Source organism: Callithrix jacchus, chromosome 8, assembly GCF_049354715.1.
Source record: "Callithrix jacchus isolate 240 chromosome 8, calJac240_pri, whole genome shotgun sequence".
NCBI classification, from domain to species: Eukaryota; Metazoa; Chordata; class Mammalia; order Primates; family Cebidae; genus Callithrix; species Callithrix jacchus.
In genome coordinates, this window is record NC_133509.1 from 57,313,387 (window position 1) to 57,334,234 (window position 20,848).

Sequence of the window (20,848 nt, forward strand, 5' to 3'; positions counted from 1 at the left end):
AGTAACTGCCGATGGTCAAGGTATGAGCTAAACACTGATAGGATAAACAAGGTCACTCTGAATCTCTGAGCAATTGCTCTCCAAAAAAAAAAAAATACAAAAATTGGCTGAGTGCAGTGGCTCACACCTATAATCCCAGCATTTTGGGAGACCGAGGCAGGTGGATTGCCTGAGGTCAGGAGTTCGAGACCAACCTGGCCAACATGTCAAAACCCCATCTTTACTAAAACTACAACAATTAGCCCAATGTGGTGGCACATACCTGTAATCTCAGCTACTCAGAAGGCTGAAACATGAGAATCGCATGAACCCGTGAGATGGAGGTGGAAGTGAGCGAAGATCACACCACTGCACTCTAGCCAGGGCAACAGAGCAAGAATCCATCTCAAAAATAAAAAAAATACAAAAATTAGCTGGGCATGGTGGCACCCACCTGTAGTCCCAGCTACCTGCGAGGCTGAGGTGGAAGGATCATTTGAGCCTAGGAGGTTGAGGCTACAGTGAGCCGTGGTTTTTTTGTTTTTGTTTTGTCAATTCTCCTTAATAAAGCTGTGTTTATGCTACTACATTCCAGCCACAAAGTGAGACCCTGTTTCAAAAAAAAAAAGTTAAGTCAAAGACATTAATTCTTCTTGTAAATAAATCCAGACCATCATGTGGCAACAAAGTGAGACCCTGTTTCAAAAAATAATAAAGGAAAAAAAAGTTGAGTCGAAGACATTCTTTCTGTAAATAAAGCTAGACCACCATTTGATATTAGCAGAATGCCCCAAGACAGTTTCCCTGGAAAATGGTTTCAGAAACTGAGTAGGCTCTTCTAAATAAAGGTAGAGGCCTTCTGCTTCTGCTCTTAGTCCCCCATTTTGACACCAGCCAGGACTCTGCCTTGTTCTAAGCTGACTGTTGAACTTGGTTCCTCAGGGGGATCTCCTCCAAACCTCTGCTCTTGGAAAAAAAAGTAGCCCTCAAACTACACTAGAGGCAACCAGGAACACAAGTGGCTTGTGTCCTTTCCTATAAGTGAGGTGGACACTGGCTGCTTCATTTATTTATTTATTTAATTTTTGAGACAGGGTCTCACTCTGTCACCCAGGCTGAGTGCAGCACTGCCATCATGGCTAACTGCAGCCTTGACCTCCTGGGTTCAAGTGAACCTCCTGCCACAGCCTCCTGAGTAGCTGGTACTACAGGCACACACCATCACACTAATTAAAAATTTTTTTTCAGCTGGGTGTAGCGGCGCACGCCTGTAATCCCAGCTACTCCAGAGGCTGAGGCAGGATAATCACTTGAACCCAAGAGCTGGAGATTGTAGTGAGGTGAAATTGTGCCACTGCACTCCAGCCTGGCAACAGAGCAATACTCCATCTAAAAAAAAAAATCTTTTTTTCATAGAGACAAAGGTCTTGCTATGTTGCCCAGGCTGATCTTCAACAGCTGGGCTCAAGTGATTATCTTGCCTTGGCCTCCCAAAGTGCTGGAATTACATGTGTGAGTCACTGCTCCCAGCCTCAGTTGCTTTACTGTAACTCCCACACTGATACCCATAGTGAGAAAATAGCTCCCTACCTGCCTGAGCATCTAGCATTCCTCTGGAGATTATAGCTCTCCAAGAGCAAGCCCAAATTTAATCCACTCTGCTCTCCCAAAATGAAGCCTCTAAGACTTGATATAGGCAGGCTGGCAACTCTATCTCTTACTCTTTGCATAAGCATCATGTATCTGTCTCTATTTGGATCCACTCAGTTCCCCCTTCCTTACCCACATAGCCTTCAATGTTCTTTTACCATCTTTGCCCAAGGAAAATGACTAAAATCCTAAGATACAATGTCATAATTTTATTCATTAGATAATCAAATACAATACAGTGGGGCTGACACTGACAAAAAGCTATGCATAAAAATTATATAAATCTACTTGCTAGATTTTCCAGAAGAGGCCCAGTCATTATAAACAAGAAAAAGAAACAGGAGGGAGGGTGCCTAACTGACTACAGTGTGTCAAGTAAGCACAAGCATTCCCACACTCCCTTGTAGTGAAGGCAGCCCCAGGTGAAGGTGGTCCTACTGGCAGGAAGATTAGGAGGCAGCAGCTGTGCAGAAGCCATGCTTCCTGGCCCTTCCAGAGCTCAACGGTAGGCCTTGTTGAACTCCTGGAGGGCCCACCGCTTGTTCTCAGTTGCCTGTTTGAGTACGGTGTATTCTTTCACCAGCCTGTCAAACTCCTCCCCAAGTACCTCATAGGAGTTCAGGACCTGTCTTGATTTCTCCATTTCCTGCTCCCGTAGGTGAATGGCTTCCTCCAAACGGTCCCTAACAGCCCAGGCAGAGAAGGCACAATATAAGGATTCTGCTCCTCAGAAAGTTGTAGGCAAAAATGGAAACTTTTTTTTTTGAGACAGAATATCTGTTGCCCAAGCTGGAGTGCAGTGGTGCGATCTTGGCTCACTGCAGCCTCCACCTCCTGGGTTCAAGTGATTCTCCTGCCTCAATCTCCCAAGTATCTGAGATTACAGGCGTGCACCACCATGCTCAGCTAATTTTCGTATTTTTTTTTTAAGGTTTTTTTTTTTTTTTGCGGTGGGACGGAGTCTTGCTCTGTCGCCCAGCAAGAGTGCAGTGGCACAATCTCGGCTCACTGCAACCTCCACCTCCCGTGTTCAAGCGATTCCCCTGCCTCAGCCTCCCAAGTAGCTGGGACTACAGGCACCCGCCATCACACCCAACTAATTTTTTGTATTTTAGTAGAGACGGAGTTTCACCATGTTGGCCAAGATGGTCTCGATTTCCTGACCTTGTGATCTGCCCGCTTCAGCCTCCCAAAGTGCTGGGATTACAGGCATGAGCCACCATGCTGAGCCTAATTTTTGTATTTTTTAGTAGAGACAGGATTTCACCATATTAGCCAGGCTGGTCTCAAACTCTGACCTCAAGCAATTTGCCCACCTCAGCCCCCCAAAGTGTTAGGATTACAGGCATGAGCCACTATGCCCAGCCAAAAATGGGAACATTTAAAATCTTTTTTTTTTTTTGAGACAGAGTTTTGCTCTTATTACCCAGGCTGGAGTGCAATGGCTCGATCTCTGCTCACCGCAACCTCCGCCTCCTGGGTTCAAGCAATTCTCCTGCCTCAGCCTCCTGAGTAGCTGGGACTACAGGCACGCACCACCATGCCCAGCTAATTTTTTGTATTTTTAGTAGAGACGGGGTTTCACCATGTTGACCAGGACGGTCTCGATCTCTTGACCTCGTGATCCACCTGCCTCGGCCTCCCAAAGTGCTGGGATTATAGGTGTGAGCCACCGCGCCCAGCTGGGAACATTTTAAAATTAATGAGTTTAGGGAATGTGAGAACCACCTGTGAACAGCTAGCTATACCACTCTTGGGTGCTCTCACCTAATCAGACGATGAACTTCCACTTTCTCACCAGTGTAAGTGTCAGACAAAATCTTCAGCTCCTCCATCCTGACAGAGGGAAGGAAGAAATGTCAAGTGGAGCAGGGTTGGGAATGGACACAGTGCCTGCCGATGGTCAAGGTGTGGACTAAGCACCGATAGGATAAACAAGGTCACTCTGACTTCCTGAGCAGTTGATCTCACAATAAAGTGCTATTTCAGAAGGGCATAAAAGAACAGTCTCAAGAATGTTGAAAGTTTTTTGGTAACCCAAAAGCTAATACTGCTATGTGACATTTACTGGATATCCACAAGGTGCTAGGATAAGGGAAAGGAAAGAGATTAAGGTGAGATAGTGGGCTGGTATGTGAGACAGAATCCCTTAGATCCACAGGGATCACAGCTCACCTCAGCTTAAGGATCATAGCACTGCACTTGACTTCCAGGTACTGGGCATTGATGCAGTCTAGCTCAGATTGAGTCTTTAGCCGGTGTTCCTGAAGAAGGCTCTGCAGCAAAGTGAGGCAGCGGAGAAGCACCTAAGCCCAAGATGGAGGAGGAAGAGGGCATAAATAAAGACCGCAGAAAGGAGGGTAGATCAGGAAGCTTTGGCTTCCCCAAAAGTACTCCTGAGGTCAGGATAAAGGAAAGGGGCTGTCCCATGCCCTGATAAACCTGGGAGTAGGTGGCATTCTTCTTCTCCAGCAGCACCATCTGCTCCTTCTGCTGGCTCTTGGCATCCTGGCACTGCTGCTGCTCACCCACCAGGACCTCTGCGAGTTTCCACACCTTTGCTGCCTTCACAGTTTCACTGTCAGCATCTGGGCAAAAAGGCAGAGGACTGATAGAAAAACCCTAATTGCTACAGCCCCTCTAAAACCACTTTTCAGTGCCCCCATCTTATATCTAGCCCCACAAATTCTGCCTTATGACAGGTTTTCTTCTAATAACCTATTAAAAATGGTCCCATTCTGGGCTGGGCATGGTGGCTCATGCCTGCAATCCTAGTACTTTGGGAGTACTAGGATACTCCCAAAGTATGAGGCAGGAGGATTGCTTGAGCCCAGGAGTTCAAGACCAGCTTGGGCAACATAGTGAGACCCCGTCTCTACAAAAAAATTCTAAAATATTAGTCAGGCCTACTATGTGCCTATAGTCCCAGCTACTTGGGAGACTGAGTTGAGAGGACCACTTGAGCCCAGAAGGTCAAGGCTGCAGTGAGCTGTGATTGTGCCACTGCCCTCCAGCCTGGGGTTTGTTTTTGTTTTGTTTTCTTTTTTCTTCTTTTTTTGAGATGGAGTTTCGCTCTTGTTACCCAGGCTGGAGTGCAATGGCACCATCTCGGCTCACTGCAACCTCTGCCTCCTGGGTTCAGGCAATTCTCCTGCCTCAGCCTCCTGAGTAGCTGGGATTACAGGCACGTGCCACCATGCCCAGCTAATTTTTTGTATTTTTAGTAGAGACGGGGTTTCACCATGTTGACCAGGATGGTCTTGATCTCTTGACCTCGTGATCCACCCGCCTCAGCCTCCCAAAGTGCTGGGATTACAGGCTTGAGCCACCGCGCCCGGCCTTTGTTTTGTTTTCTTTAAAAAAGGGTCTGGTTCTCATAATTATTAAATAAATTCTCTTCACTCTTACCTTTGATTCCAGATTTGGACCTTAATTCTTTTTTCTTTTTTTTTTTTTGAGACAGAGTCTTGCTTTGTTGCTCAGGCTGGAGTGCAGTGGTGCAGTCTTGGCTCACTGCAACCTCCACCTCTGAGGTTCAAGCAATTATCCTGCCTCAACCTCCTGAGTAGCTGGGATTACAGGCGCGTGCCACCATGCCCAGCTAATTTTTCTATTTTTAGCAGAGACAGGGTTTCACCATGTTGGTCAGGCTGGTCTCAAACTCCTGAACTCAAGTGATCGGCCTGCCTTGACCTCCCAAAGTGCTGTGATTACAGGCATGAGCCACCACGTGCAGCCACCTTAATTCTTAAGTCATAGAAATGGTTTAGGGAGGCCAGGCAAGGGGGCTCACGCCTATAATTCCAGCACTTTGAGAGGCTTAGGAAGGCAGATCACCTGAGGTAAGGAGTTCAAGACCAGCCTGGCCAACATGGTGAAACCCTGTCTCTACTAAAAATACAAAAAAATTAGCTGGTTGTGGTGGCAGACGCCTGTAATCCCAGCTACTCGGGAGGCTGAGGCAGAGGAATCGCTTAAACCCAGGAGGTGGAGATTGCAGTGAGCCGAGATTGTGCCATCGCACTCTAGCCTGGGCAATAAGAGCAAAACTCTGTCTCAAAAAAAAAAAAGGAAAAAAAAAAAGCAATGGTTTAGGGAGGAAAGTTGTTCAGACTCATAAGTGTTTAGCTTTCTTGCTTTTGTAAAAATGATACACATTCAGGGTGGTCAGACTCAAATAAGAAAATCATTACACTGAAGTAAAAGCTGAAATATTAATACTACATCTAGAAACATATTATAAACAGCTTGACATAAATGGTATTATAACCTCCATGTTTATACAGAGAACATAAGGTGTTTTATGAGTCTGAACTTTCCTCCCTAAAACACTCTTATCCTCCTGAGAGAACTCATTCTTCCCTGCAGCAGAACATTCCCACTCGATATCTTGCTAAATAAAGAGTCCTTACAAAAGTCCTTGTTTTGGCCGGGTGCAATGGCTCACGCCTGTAATCTCAGCACTTTAGAAGACGGAGACATGTGGATCACCTGAGGTCTGGAGTTCAAGACCAGCGTGACCAACATGGCGAAACCCCATCTCTACTAAAAATATAAAATTAGCCACGTGGGATGGCTCATGCCTACAATCCAATCCTAGCTACCTGGGAGGCTGCAGCAGGAGAATTGCTTGAACCCAGGAGGCAGAGGTTGCAGTAACCCAAGACCGCACCATTGCACATTATACTCCAGCCTGGGCAACAAGAGAAAAACTCTGTCTCAAAAAAAAAAGTCCTTGTTTGTATTCCACCAGCAAGGAAACAAATAAGCATCTCTGATGGTCCTAAACCTCTGTCCCAAATCTAAAATCAAAACATATTATCTTTTATTTATTTATTTTTTTTTTACAAATTTTTTTTTTTTTTTTTTTTTTGAGACGGAGTTTTGCTCTTGTTACCCAGGCTGGAGTGCAATGGCACCATCTCGGCTCACCGCAACATCCGCCTCCTGGGTTCAAGCAATTTTCCCACCTCAGCCTCCTGAGTAGCTGGAATTACAGGCACGCACCACCATGCCCGGCTAATTTTTTGTATTTTTTGTAGAGATGGGGTTTCACCATGTTGACCAGGATGGTCTCGATCTCTTGACCTTGTGATCCACCTGCCTCAGCCTCCCAAAGTGCTGGGATTACAGGCTTGAGCCACCACGCCCAGCCATTACAATTTTTTTTTAAGAGACCGGGTCTCACTATGTTGCCCAGACTGGAGTGCAGTGGCTATTCACAGATTCACAGGTGCAATCCCACTACTGATCAGCATGGGAGTTTTGACCTGCTCTGTTTCTGACCTGGGCCGGTTCACCCTCCTTAGGCAAGTTGGTGGTCCCCCGCCCCCAGTAGATCACCATATTGATGCTGAACTTAGTGCGGACACCCGACTGGCACAGCACACTACAGCCCAGAACCCCTGGGCTGAAGTGATCCTCCCACCTCAGCCTCCCAAGTAGCTGGGACTGTAGGCATGCACCACTGCGCCCGGCAAAACATATCATTCTCAAAAGAGCAGACTAGAAACTCTGAAGGCCAGCTGTGAGCAAAACAAAGAGCTGGCACTCACCTGAGTTGGGATCATAGTAGCAGAGGAGAGTGAAACATTTCTTTTTGAGCTGCTCCTCTACTTCTTGCTGTAGTCGAGCCCTCATCCACACAAAATCCTACAGTCATAAAAGCAGAAATGCAAATAGACTGCAAGAACTAGGAAATTCCAGCCAATGGATACACGATGATAACCTCAAAAATAGCGAAAGAAAATGCATGAAGAGACATCAGACTCATTTTTCACCTATCAAATTAGCGAAGAATAAAATGACTGTCAAGACCCCATGTTGGTGGGAACATGGGAGATCAGGAGCCCTGAAAATACCTTTCTGGCTGGCAGTTTGGCATTAGGTACCAATATTCTATGAGTATGCACTGACTCAGGAATCCCACTTTTAGCACCAACACTTAGCATCATATAAAGGTAAAGACACTTATGAACCAGCATGTTCATCTCCATGTGGTTTCTAACAGCAAAAATGTGGAAACAACCTTAATATCCATCAATATAATGGTAAGTAAATTATGTTACATCCATACAGTAGAATCCTAGCAGTGATTTAAACTGATGACATACCAACACTGAGTACTATGTGCCTAGACATTCTGCTAAGAGTGCTATAGAAGGTATCATCTTATTTATATTTATATATTGACTTGAAAAGAAATCCAAAATATATTAATATATTACATGAAAATAGACAATACTGTTCTTTTTTTTTTTTTTTGAGATAGGGTCTCACTCTGTGCCCATGTGCCCAGGCTGGAGTATAGTGGCATGATCACAGCTCACTACAGCCTTGACCTCCCACACTCAAGTGATCCTCCTGCCTCAGCCTCCCAAGTAGCTGGGACTACAGGTGTGCACCACCACAGCCAGCTAACTTTTTTTGTTGCTGTTAGAGACGAGGTCTCACTGTTGCCCAGGCTGGTCTTGAACTTCTGGACTCAAGTGATCCTCCCACCTCAGCCTCCCAAAGTGCTAGGATTACAGGCAGAAGTCACTACATTCGGCCTTATACTCTCTATATAAGCATGGAGGGTATAATACCATTCATGTCAAGCTATTTATAATGATATTGTGCTTCTAGATATAGTATTTCAGCTTTTACTTGCTCCTGTGTAATGTTTTTCTTACAAGTCTGACCACCCTGAATGTGTATCATTTTTTACAAAATCAATAAAGCTTAACAGAAACAATTTTAAAGATATGGGAGAAATTAAACCATTTCATTTATTTGGTTCCAATATCTCCCCCAACCTCTGAGAGTGGCATGAGTTCCAGAAGGTCTGCTTTCTCCAGCCCTAGCAGTGGAGGTATCTCCCTCTCCTGGCTAGGACCTAAGAGCCGAGTCAGTTCAGTTACAAGTAGCCGTTGTTCAAGGGTCTCATGAAACTGAGAGAGAGAACAAAAAAAAAAGTGACTATAAAATTTCTTCCACTCTACCTTTTCCATCCTCATGAACCAGTTTTTCACATACTTTCAAAGTCCTCAGATAACTCAGCTGCGAGTGACTTCTCCTGTCAATGTTTCTATTTCAAACTCTGACAACACATCCACTCCTTCCCTATAACTACAATCCATTTCTCTTTTGACAACCCATTTCTCAAAGCTCCTACTTCCCCTAGATCACATCATCAAACAAAGCCACGGTTGGCCTGGTCATTTCTGCAGCTAGTAACCAACCCCCACTCATCTCTTTTGCCTCCCTTTTTTTTTGAGATGAAGTCTCGCTCTGTCACACAGGCTGGAGTGCAGTGGCACAATCTTGGCTCACTGCAACCTCCACCTCCTGGGTTCAAGCAATCTCCTGCCTCAGCCTCCCGAGTAGCTGGAATTACAGACATGTGCCACTGCACTGGCTAATTTTTGTATTTTTAGTAATATGGGTATTCACCATGTTGGCCAGGCTGGTCTCAAACTCCTGACCTCAAGTGTTCAGCCTGCCTTGGGCTCCCAAAGTGCTGAGATTACAGGCATGAGCCACCATGCCCACCTTTTGCCTCACCTTTTTGTCCTCAGAAGTTAAATTTGTATCTTGCATCTTCACATAGTAATCCACAAGCAACTCTTGAATGACTCTATGTAAAATCTCAGATCTCAACCATGTTGTCTTATGCAGTCGAACTTCCTTCCATGCCTAGAAATCCAAAAAATCTCATGTAGGAACCTCTCTCTCTCAGGACTTTCCCTTCCTCTTATCATCTCTTCTCCCAAAGCCCTTACCTGAGCCTGCTCCTTTGCTAGGGTGAGGCTTAAGCCACTCTCATCCATGTGCTGTGAGAGACTCAGTAGAAGCTTGCTGAAGTATGGGTTCTGTAACAGGTCCTCTTTACTCAGGTTACAAGGAGGAAGTTGTTTCCTGCACACTTCTTATGTCCCCACAGGTACAAAAAAGCAAAAAAATGTCCAGACTCTTACTTAACATAATTGAGCATAACTTAATACTTCTAAAAAATCCCTAGGATTCTTATAGGAAAGACTGCTAAATCTAGTGTGTTTTTTTTAACCCACAAATAAACTAGGGGTGATATTCAAGGTAACAAGCATTTATATTATATACAAGGATGTTAAGAGGGATTAAGTAATAAACTAAGATCTTAGGAAATGAAAATGTAGTTGGTACATATTAGACAAATAGGATAAAAATTAAGAGACCATTAGTAGGAATCACCATACAAAAAATGCCTCATTCACCCAGAATTAATAGAGTTCTTGAAGAAGGGGGAAAAAACCCATGTAAAGTTCCAACTTTGGCTATGATGTCTAGTAGAATAAACAAGACTAACAGAATACACTTAGAGTAAGTTAAACATTCAACTAACCAAAAATTTTTTTTTCTTTTTGAGACAGGATCTCACTGTGTCACCCAGGCTGGAGTGCTGTGGCACAATCACAGCTCACTGCAGCCTTAACCTCCCTGGATCAAGTGATCCTTCCACCTCCTGAGTAGCTGGGACCACAAGGCATGCCACAATGACTGGCTAATTTGTGTGTATGTGTGTAAAGACAGGGTCTCACTACATTGCCCTGGCTGCTCTTGAACTCTTGGGCTCAAGTGAACCTCCCATCTTGGCCTCTCAAAGTGCTAGGATTACAGGTGTAAGCCACCACAGCTGGCCCAAATTCTTATAATTGTAAGTAGAGTTGAGTAACCCATGTAGATCCAAAACAGCATAAGCATGAGAAAAAGTGTAAGAAATTGAGATTCTCAGCCAGGTACAGTGGCTCACAACTGTAATCCCAGCACTTTGAGAGGCTGAGGCAGGCGGATCACCTGAGGTCAGCAGTTCAAGACCAGCCTGACCAACATGGAGAAACCCCGTCTCTACTAAAATATAAAATTAGCCAGGCATGGTGGCACATGCCTGTAATCCCAGCTACTCGGGAGGCTGAAGTAGGAGAATCGCATGAACCCGGGAGGCAGAGGCTGCAGTGAGCCGAGATTGTGCCATTGCACTCCAGCCTGAGCAACAAGAGCGAAACTCCATCTCAAAAACAAAGAAAGACATTGAGATCCTCTGGTTATTCCATACGCTCAAGGAGCTTTCTTTCCATTTCTTTTTCCATATACTCTCTGTTGGGATCTTTTGCCTCTACTTACCAAAACACTCAAATTTTCATTCTTTGGAACATCATACCCAAAGTCTTTTTGGGAAATAAGAAATCTCTCTTTTTCCCTAAGGTACTGAATCATCCAATATGGAAATAGTCAAGATATAGAAAAATGGAAGCTCTTAAAAGATTCAAGATATAGAAAAAATTTGAGATATGGAAAGAACTCAAGATATAGAAAGATCTGAAATTTTGGAGACTAAGATATGAGAATATTTAAGACACAGGTGGGAAGGAAGCCTTCAAGGAATTTTCTGGCTACCCCTATCTTTATAATATGCTTGTTAACATCAGCATGGGAGCACCTTGAGTTTTTAATCTACTACACTAACAGATATTGAATCAACATTAACAGGAATTTGTGTAGTTGTTTTCCAATAAGAGAGTGTTCAAGAATCTCCATGTATTCTAGTTTCCTTAGAAACATGGGCTTCTGTAAGGAAAACCATACTGGGGAAACTTATAAATCCTTTTTACTAAAAAAGTCAAGAACCTGTATAAGACCTCTCCGGATAAATCATCAAACCTTTCACAAATGGCTACTCTTACCTTGTTGAAGTATTTCTATCCCTTCTCCAAATGAGCAGAAATCCCCAGATGCCATTTGATTTTTTTGGGATTCTAATCTGTGGAACCAAGTGAAAGAAAACAAAAAGATGAATAAACAGATGGCTGCTCCAAGGAAACTACCTTAGGTTCAAATTTTTGTGGTCCATAAGCTGGGAAGGAGCCTCAAGGATGACTTTTACAAAGGGCCTATATCACATATCCTGGCACCCAAGCTCTTACATAAGTTTTATGGACAAACTTACAAGTGCCAAAACATGTCACATTCCAAGAGCATACGTGTTTCCACTTGCTCCAAGCTGTTCAAAAGGAGCCTCCTAAAAAGAAAACTTTCCAATTCGCTAAAGTCTAAAGAAGAAGATTCTCCACCATTACCACCATTATGCCAAAGTTAAAACCGAGCTGCAGCTTTCCAGTTATGACTGGGGAAAAGGGAAAAATATCAAAGTCTGCTTTTTCCCCAGTCAAATAACTTAGCTATCAAATTCCATAATTGTTTTTTTGTGTGTGCTTCTTTAACTTTCATCTAAGATCTGTTGGTAGTTTTTTTAATCATTAACTCTAGAATCATCCCTTCAGGAATGACAAATCATTCCACACTTGAACAACAATAACTGGTTTTCACATAACAGCCTAAGTAAAGAGCACCTGGACGAAAGAGCGTGACAAGATTGACAGTGAGGTCAGTGGCAAAAGAGTAATGCAAAGGCGTAATGTGGCTGGAGCAGGCATGTGAGCTGTGGGCGTTTTGCCAGAACATGGAGTGCACTGAAACGAATGACACAAACACAGAGGAGCGGCAAAGATGGGCACGTTTGGCCTCAGGAGATAACATTTCTCCTCTGACATGATTTTTCACGTTTTTGCTCTGTCCCTCCTCCCTGTAAGGTATCAAACTCCAAAGGGCAGCTAAGCCTCCCAAAGCCGACCAGACATTGAAGGTTATTATGATTTAGCACTTCATGTTTATAGAACATTTGGTTTACGTTGTTTTATGAGTAACATCAAAGTAACTACTCATTTGTTTTCTAGCATGGTCTAGAGAGGGACGCAGCCGAGGAGGCAGAATGCTGGGACTTAATTTGCAGCTTGGCTGTTGCGTCTGTGAACTTAAGGAAAATGCTTTTTTCTGTGCCAAACTTTTTCCACCTGCAAAACTGAGATAACGATTCTTGCCTCGTATGAGACTTTAAGAATTAATAACACAATCGACTTGTCAACAAAAGCCACTACTTAGTTAAGCTCAGTGTTTTAACAGTTCTGTTTATCGTTGACCTATGACTGCAAATAAAAAGTTTTGCAGGCAAATTTCGCTCTCGGAAATGAGGACCAACCCCAAATTTCAAAAAGCCAGCTGTTTCCTCCCTCCCTAGGTGAAGTGTCCCCTAGCGTTTTTTAGGGTGCCTTTCTTTACCCTTCTTAAAGGTTACAGGGCGTGAACAGCAATCAAGCTCGATTCTCCACCCTCTGCACTCAGACGTGTTAAAACGCTGCTACAGGGACCCAAGCATTTAAATGATCTGACTCAGGCGTCTTTTAAATTCTTAGAGCTGTCTTTACACGCTGCACTGAACGTTAAATTGATTTTACAGGTATTTTCACAAGATATGACCCTTACAGAGCCCGAGATGAATCAAAATGCAGAACGGGCTCTCCGGCGCCTACTTTCCTTCCGTCTGGTTGGCCAAGGATTCCCAAGGGCGACGACGGCCTCCGCGGCCGAAGACCCGGGACTGGCCGGATTGACTTTCCCCAGTTCCTCTTCCCCGCAGCGCCGCCCGCCGACCCTCTAAAGCAAACCTGCACACCCTGGGCAGCTGAAGCTCTCAAGGCGGTGCTGAGAACCTCGGCTGGGGCGGGTTGACCAGCAGCGTCTACACCCGGGACACCGCCCGAGCCGGGGCTCCGGAAACTCTCGTTTGGGTGGGGTGCAGGGGCTGGGGGAAGGGAGGCCGGAAAGACAGCGCTGGAAGGCCCGGGAAGTGGAAGCCGCCAAAAGTGCACCAGAGGCTGCGTCGGAAGGAGGTGGAGGCGGGGCCACACTCGAGGCGGGAACGGCAGGTCCCGCCCCTCGCCGGGTGCGCGCCCTGGGTTCCCAACGGCTGTGGAACCCGAGCTGAAAAAAAGGACGGTCTCAGAAAGGCTTTTTTGAGACGGAGTTTCGCTCTTGTCTCCCATCTGGAGTGCAATGGCGCGATCTCGGGTCACTGTAACCTCCGCCTGCCGGGTTCTAAGCGATTCTCCTGCCTCAGCCTCCGGAGTAGCTGGGATTACAGGCACCTGCCACCACGCCCTGCTAACTTTATATTTTTTAGTAGATACGGGGTTTCAATTTCACCATGTTGGCCAGGCTAGTCCCGAACTGCTGACCTCAGGTGATCCACCCACCTCGGCCTCCTCAAGTGCTGGGATTGCAGGTGTGAGCCACCGCGCCGGTCCTCGGAAAGGCTTTTTTGCCCCTTCTCCTTAATACCTCCCCAGTGAAGGGCAGATGCTGAGAAAATGGTAGTAACTGCTAACATTTATTGAGGGCCTACGATGAGTCAGGCACTATGCCAATTATTTTGGTTGCCTTGCCTCGTTTAGTTCTTCAAGGGTCCTGCAAGAGTCATTATCATACCCATTTTACAGAGGGGGAGAACTGAGGCACAAAGGGTTAAATTCTAGGTCGCCATTCTCGGGGTCTAAACCTGTCCTAATGGCCTTCGGAACCTTCCCAGACCTCCCACCCACGCCGCGCCCTGCGAGTCTCCTCGCCTGGGCCTGGCTCTGAGGCGCAGCCCACCCAGCCATGCCAGGCACTGTACACAGCCCCTGGGGTCGGCTTCCTTTCGAATTCCCACCCCAGGTTCCTCTGCCCTCCCTGTTAGCACTCATTCTTCATTCACTTGTTTGTTTTGGTTTTTCGGGTTTTTTTGAGACGGAGTTTCGCTCTTGTTGCTCAGGCTGGAGTGCAATGGCACGATCTCGGCTCACTGCAACCTCCGCCTCCCGAGGGATTCTCCTGCCCCAGCCTCCCTAGTAACCGACATTACAGGCGCTACTCCCAGCTACTCAGGATGCTGAGGCAGGAGAATCACTTGAACTTGGGAGGCAGAAGTTTCAGTGAACCGAGATGGTACCAAAAAAATAAATAAACAAATAAATAAAAATTTTAAATGAAGAAAATATTTAGGCTGGGTGCGGCGGCCTATTCCTGCCTGTAATCCCAGCACTTTGGGAGACCCAGGCAGGAGGATGACGTGAGCCCAGCAGTTTGAGACCAGCCTGGGCCACATGGCAAGACGACACCAGTCTCTACAAAAAAATTAAAAAAAAAAAAGAAAATATGCGATACTAAGTAAACTGCAAGTATATCACATCTCTTACATCAGAGAAGGTGATAGCCTTGGTGGTAGGGAAGGAATCTCTGTTAGATGTGCTGAGACATGGAGAGTTTCACTTTTTCCTTCAGTACCAGCTACAGAATTCAACTAACAGACATAGAGGAATGGTGTGGTTCTTGGTCAGCTCATCAGCTGCCACTTTTCATGTTTAATATTGAACTGCTGTCATTTTCTAAGGCTTTTAAAAATCATTTATGCTTCCTCAACTCTGTAGCGCAGCAACATTAAATCTCAGGCATACTGTCCCTAGCAAACAGCACTTGGAACAAAATAGCAAGCATGCTTTGGTGACTCAGAGCTGATGGGAAATCTGAAATTTTGTCTCCCAAATTTGTCAAGTTCCCCAATATGGCACTATGAAGCTTTGGCTAAAGTACTTTGGGGAATGAGGGGGTGAAGGATGCAGCAGGCTGTCTTCAGGTAGGAGGACACAGGGGACAGTGATGGAAGGAAGCCTTGCATTGGATCAGACCTTCCTATGCAATTATATGTTCTGTCTCTGTCTTTACAAGTTGTGTGACCTTGGGCTTCAGGGTCCTTATCTGTCAAAAGGAAGAAATAACTTATTTCTAGCTCCTCCAATCTCATAGTGTTGATGTAATGATCAAATGAGATAATGGCTGAGAAAGCGCATTGGAAAGGCTATAAAAGTGAGGTGTTTTAAATGGACACTTATTATGCACTTATTAAGTGCCTTGGGAGGGACACAGTGATAAATATGACCCAGTCCTTGCCCTGAAGATGTTCAAAATCTAAAAGATAAGACATATGCATATGAAAAGCAAATAATACAAGGCAGCAAATAGGTGTCAAAAGAGCAGTTTAGATTATAAATACTGGGCTCATGCCTATAATCCCAGCACTTTAAGAGGCTGAGGCGGGTGGATCACGAGGTCAAGAGATTGAGACCACCCTGGTCAGTAAGGTGAAACCCCGTCTCTACTAAAAATACAAAAATTAGCTGGGCATGGTGGTGCGTGCCTGTAGTCCCAGCTACTCGGGAGGCTGAGGCAGGAGAATCGCTTGAACCCAGGAGGCGGAGGTTGCGGTGAGCCGAGATTGTGCCATTGCACTCCAGTCTGGGTAACAACAGCAAAACTCTGTCTCAAAAAAGAAAAAGGAAAAAAAAGATAAATACTCTCTCTCCTCCTCCCTCTCTCTCCCTCCCTCCCTCCTTCTCTCTCCCTCTTTTTTTGCCAGATTTTTAAAAAACAGCTTCATCAAGGTATTTTGGCATACAATATTTAAAGTGTGCAATTCAGCCTGGTGCGGTGGGTCACACCTGTAATCCCAGCACTTTGGGAGGCCGAGGCTGGTGGATCACCTGAGGCCTGGAGTTCGAGACCAGCTTGCCCAACATGGAGAAACCCTGTCTCTACTAAAAATACAAAAATTCGCCAAGCATGTTGGAACATGCCTGTAATCCCAACTACTCAGGAGACTGAGATGAGAGAATCGCTTGAACCCAGGAGGCTGAGGTTGTGGCGAGCTGAGATCATGCCATTGCACTCCAGCCTGGGCAACAAGAGTGAAACTCCATCTCAAAAATAAAATTAAAATTAAAAATGAAGTATACAATTCAATACATTTCGATATAACTATATGTGTGAAACCATCACCAAGATCAAGATAGTGAACATATGTATCACCCTCTAAAAGTTTACCTGTGCCTGTTTGTAGTTCTTTTCTCTAGCCTCTCCCTGACCTACTCAACCACTGACTGTTTTCTGTCACTACAGAATAGTTTGCACTTTCTAGAATCTTATGTAAATAGAATCAAATAAAGATGTACTCAATATGTTGGGGTCTCACTATATTGTTCAGGCTGGTCTCGAACTCATGAGCTCAAGTGATCCTCCCACCTTGGCCTCTCAATTACAGGCATGAGCTACCATACCCGACCACTTCATTTTTAAGGTAATGTCATTTTCTTGCTGAGAAGTATGGAATCCTCCTTAAAACCTTAATTTGTTTGGGTTTGTATTTAAAGAGGTGCTTCTAGCAGCCCCAAGGTACCTGTCTCTGTACTTGACTTGTTTATTCTGAGTTCCAGTGAGGCACTTATTTGTTGAAAAATGAATTTTTGACCACCCCCACAGTACAAATTCCTAATACAGTTTTGTTTATTCCATGGAATGCTTGGCTTTTATAGGCCTGTCCTTTCATTAGTGTTGTTCATCTCACCTTCTGTTATGCCATATGCAAAATACAATCCTTAAATGCTCTTTAATGATAAAGCCAAGAACATACTCAAGTATTCCAGAGCTAGACTCCCGTGAGGGTGGGAGGTCAAGAGGTAGGAAGACAAATTAGACGTAACTCCTGCCCTCAATCCAACTCTACTGTCTTGGAGACATTGTTGTTGACCTAGTCTTCTAAAAAGATTTATGTATATTTTTAATTTAGTGATAAATATCAATGGGAGTCTGAGAAAAAGTCTATGTAACTTTTCAGACTTAGACATTCCTTTGCTGCATTGTTTAGAATTGCAGAGAATGGAGATTTGCAAGAACATTGCAGGTACTCTCCCTCCCACACTCAGGCCAGGAAACAAAAATTCCAGAGAGAAATTCCAGGTGAGTTTTTAGTACTGTATTCTATTTATGAGACCAATAGAACTTTGAGGAGAATACATTCTCACTAAAAATATGGGCTTCAATAACCAGTTGCAAAGCTAGGACATTAAAATAGCATTGGACTTTTTTTTTTGAGATCGAGTCTTGCTGTGTCGCCCAGGCTGGAGTGCAGTGGTGCCATCTCACCTCACTGCAACCTCCGCCTCCCAGGTTCAAGCAATTCTCCTGCCTCAGCTTCCCAAGTAGCTGGGATTATAGGTGCCCGCCACCATGCCTGGCTAATTTTTTGTATTTTTAGTAGAGACGGGGTTTCATCATGTTGGCCAGGCTGGTCTCTTAACTCCTGACCTCATGATCTACCTACCTCAGCCTCCCAAAGTGCTGGGATTACAGACATGAGCCACCATGGCATCCAGCCTTTAGCACTGGAATTTTGAATCACTTTTTTTTTTGAGACACCGTGTCTCTCTGTCTTGCAGAGGCATGATCACGGCTCACTGCAGCCTTGACCTCCCAAGCTCAGGTGATCCTCCCGCCTCAGCCTCCTAAGTGGCTGGAATTCCAGGCACATGCCACCATGACCAGTTACTTTTTGTTTTTGGTAGAGACAGGATCTTGCTATGTTGCCCATGCTGGTCTGGTCTTGAACTCCTGGGCTCAAGTGATCTACCTGCCTCAGCCTCCTAAAGTGTGGGGATTACAGGTATGAGCCACCGTGACTGGCTGGAATCACATTTAACTGACCAATAGTTTAGAAAAACTTGAAAAATAAGCCATATCACTTTGAAAGTATTTTAATACATTCTGATATTATATGGATTGAGAAACTAGTTTCAGAAATAAAAAATTTTATGTGCAGTCGAGAGATTTTAGATTTATTTTCAAGGATGTTCACTGGAAAATGAAGGTATTCAGAGCTACAACTATTGATGATTAAGCTAGAAAATTTCATGCCTATTGTAGCACATGATTTAAGAAGTAAACAAGTGGATAAAAATATGTAATCAACCTATGACATCAAATGAAAATTTCAGAACAAATGTTCATAATGTGCCATTTTTTCAATTGCTTAACACCTCCAAGGGGATTTCAAAGATAGGCCCTTGAAGGTTCAAGGGTTGCCTGTCTGTTCACAGAAACTTCTGTTATACAAACTGAAATGAGCCTGGTTTTACTTTGAGACACTATTGTGAACTAGTACTGAAGGGAGCCTGATAGAAAATTTTAGAGCTCAAAGAAAAGCTAAGAAATTTGGCTCAAAAATGGGACAGATTGAAACCATTTTTAAAGGAATACAAGACCATAAAGGAAATTGATTCAGGAGAGGAAGACTAGTATCATTTTGAAAAGCTAGACATGAAGCACAAGGTGTGCAATTCTTGTTACAATGATTGAGTATGCTGCTACATAACTTGAAAGCATGTGCCAAGGTGATAAAATATTTCCCTGCATTTTAATTAATTAATTAATTAATTTAGAGACAGGGACTCTGTCACCCAGGCTGGTGTGTGGTGGCATGGGTCTCATTCACCCAGACTGCAATGTATAGGTCACTGCAGCCTCAAACTCCTTAGCTCAAGGGATCCTCCCTTCTCAGCCTCCCAAGTAGCTGAGACTAGAGGCACACATCATCATGCTCCAGTAGTTTTCTTTCAATTTTTCTAGAGACCGGGTCTTGCTATGTTGCCAGGCTGGTCTCAAACTTCTGGCCTCAAGCCATGTTCTTGAGCCTTAGCCTCCCAAAGTGCTAGGACTACAGGCATGAGCCACTGCATCCAGCTTTCCTTGGATTTTAAGCTGGTGGTGACATTGTTTTATACCGAGTTGCATATGAAAGAGATATTCTCCTTTAAAAATTACATCAGAACCAGTAGGAGAAATAGAACAACTAAAGGACATTTGGAGCTTCATGCTTGGGAAGAACACATTGTGAATTTTGAAACACCTCCTATGATTAAGGTGTTATGGCAAAAAAAGCAAAACCTTGAGAAAGTTAGCAATTTAGTAGACTTTCTATATTCCACTTATCAAAGAGAAATTTTGCTCAGCTAATTTACAGTATGCAGCCATAGTAGCTAAGTAGATTATTCCATCACGGTTTCCCATGAATGAGTTGCCTTATAAAAAAACCCAGGCACAGATAATTCTGAAATGGATGCATTTCTTGGGCAGCATTTCAAAACTAATTTATTGCTTTCTTCAAATGATTAATAATGGAAGGTTTTGTGGGTAGGGAGCCCATCAGAATCATACAAATCATGGGCTACTGACCCAAAAGTCTACAGGAGCCGGCGGTGGGGGGAGGGGGTGGTGGGTAAATAATGTGTGAAGGACGCAGACTTCAGAGTAGTGGAGACTGACAAACTAAGAAAAGAATACACCAAATAGAGGAGCAGCCATCATGCAGTCCCAGTGGACAACTGGACCTAATGCCCGAGGGTACAGAGTGATGATGGGTCCTGAGTCATGATAGAATGATTGCTGCCATGTGGGAATGGAAGCCCTGGGGTGACAGATCTGATTATTCAAAAAAAACCTAGAAATCCAGCTGTTCACATAAAGTACCCAGATTTTTATGTGAAATCTCTCAGTTGTAAATGTTGGCAACCAGTTTTTATTTGTAACATATTATTATTATTACAGAGGCCAACAGACAAGCATTGCATAAAAACAGAAAATGGGCCAGCTGCAGTGGCTCACGCCTGTAATCCCAGCACTTTAGGAGGCCAAGGCAGGCAGATCGCCTGAGGTCAGGAGATGGAGACCAGCCTGGCCAACATGGTGAAACCCCATCTCTATTAAAAATACAAAAAATTAGCTGGGTGTGGTGGCAGGTAGGTGCCTGTAATCCCAGCTATTTGGGAGGCTGAGGCAGGAGAACCACTTGAACCCAGGAGGCAGAGGTTGCAGTGAGCCAAGGTCGCACCACTGCACTCCAGCCTGCAGCAACAGAGTGAAACCCATTCTCAAAAAAAAAAAAATCACACTGACTTGCTGAAGAGAACTGGCTAGTTGCCTGCAGAATGCCTCACCTTCTAGATTTGCTTCCTCCTAGTGTCTGTTAGCTTCTCTATCCCAAGTATTTTCTGTAAATTGCAAGTTACTTCTTTTTGTGAATGGGAAGCAGTAAGAACATATACGAGGTTGAGTTACACACCTGCATCATACCAGAACTGGTTTACCATTAGTGATGCTAAGACTGACTTCAGGAAATGGGCAATGACACTTGGTCTGTTCCCACCAACATAGTTACATTTATAGCCTCATGACTGTAAACTGAGCCAGGTGAGGTGGCTTATCCCTGTAATCCTAGCACTTTGCAAGGCCAAGACAGGAGGATGGCTTGAACCTGGGAGTTTGAGACCAGCCTGGACAACATGGCAAAACCTTGTCTCTACAATAAGTACAAAACGTAGCTGGGTGTGGTATTACATGCCTGTAGTCTCAGCTACTTGGTAGACTGAGGTGGGAGGATCACTTGAGCCTGGGAGGTCAAGGCTTCAGTGAGCCGTGATCATACTGTAAATTGTGTGGTGTT

The 20,848-nt window shown here is 44.5% G+C and overlaps 1 protein-coding gene across 11 annotated transcripts; it reads right to left on the reverse strand.

The window, feature by feature from the left end:
• Positions 1–1,823: 1,823 nt before the first annotated feature.
• HAUS4 (HAUS augmin like complex subunit 4) lies at positions 1,824–13,549 on the reverse strand. Of its 11 annotated transcripts, none has more exons than XM_009005750.4 (10): positions 12,967–13,549; positions 11,331–11,407; positions 9,393–9,535; positions 9,175–9,306; positions 8,427–8,561; positions 7,185–7,281; positions 4,072–4,217; positions 3,805–3,935; positions 3,397–3,465; positions 1,824–2,312 (listed from the first exon to the last, which is right to left on the reverse strand). In XM_009005750.4, the coding sequence occupies exons 1-10, from the start codon at positions 13,524–13,526 to the stop codon at positions 2,129–2,131; spliced, it is 1,674 nt and encodes a 557-aa protein (XP_009003998.2). In that variant the 5' UTR covers positions 13,527–13,549; the 3' UTR covers positions 1,824–2,128. The 11 variants fall into 11 exon arrangements, with proteins under 11 accessions (XP_009003998.2, XP_009003995.2, XP_009003997.1 ...); XM_009005747.4 differs by having other exon boundaries at positions 9,393–9,538; XM_009005749.4 differs by having other exon boundaries at positions 13,157–13,265.
• Positions 13,550–20,848: the final 7,299 nt, after the last annotated feature.

Bases quoted from the DNA above. Each gene is read 5' to 3' on its own strand.
- HAUS4 (XM_009005747.4), bottom strand. From the start codon at position 13,526: ATGGGAGACAAGAGCGAAACTCCGTCTCAAAAAAGCCTTTCTGAGACC. The intron at 4,218-7,184 runs GTGAGTGCCAGC...CTTTTTGCCCAG, and splicing joins CTACTATGATCCCAACTCAG to ATGCTGACAGTGAAACTGTG. The intron at 3,936-4,071 runs GTTTATCAGGGC...TCTTGGGCTTAG, and splicing joins AGAATGCCACCTACTCCCAG to GTGCTTCTCCGCTGCCTCAC.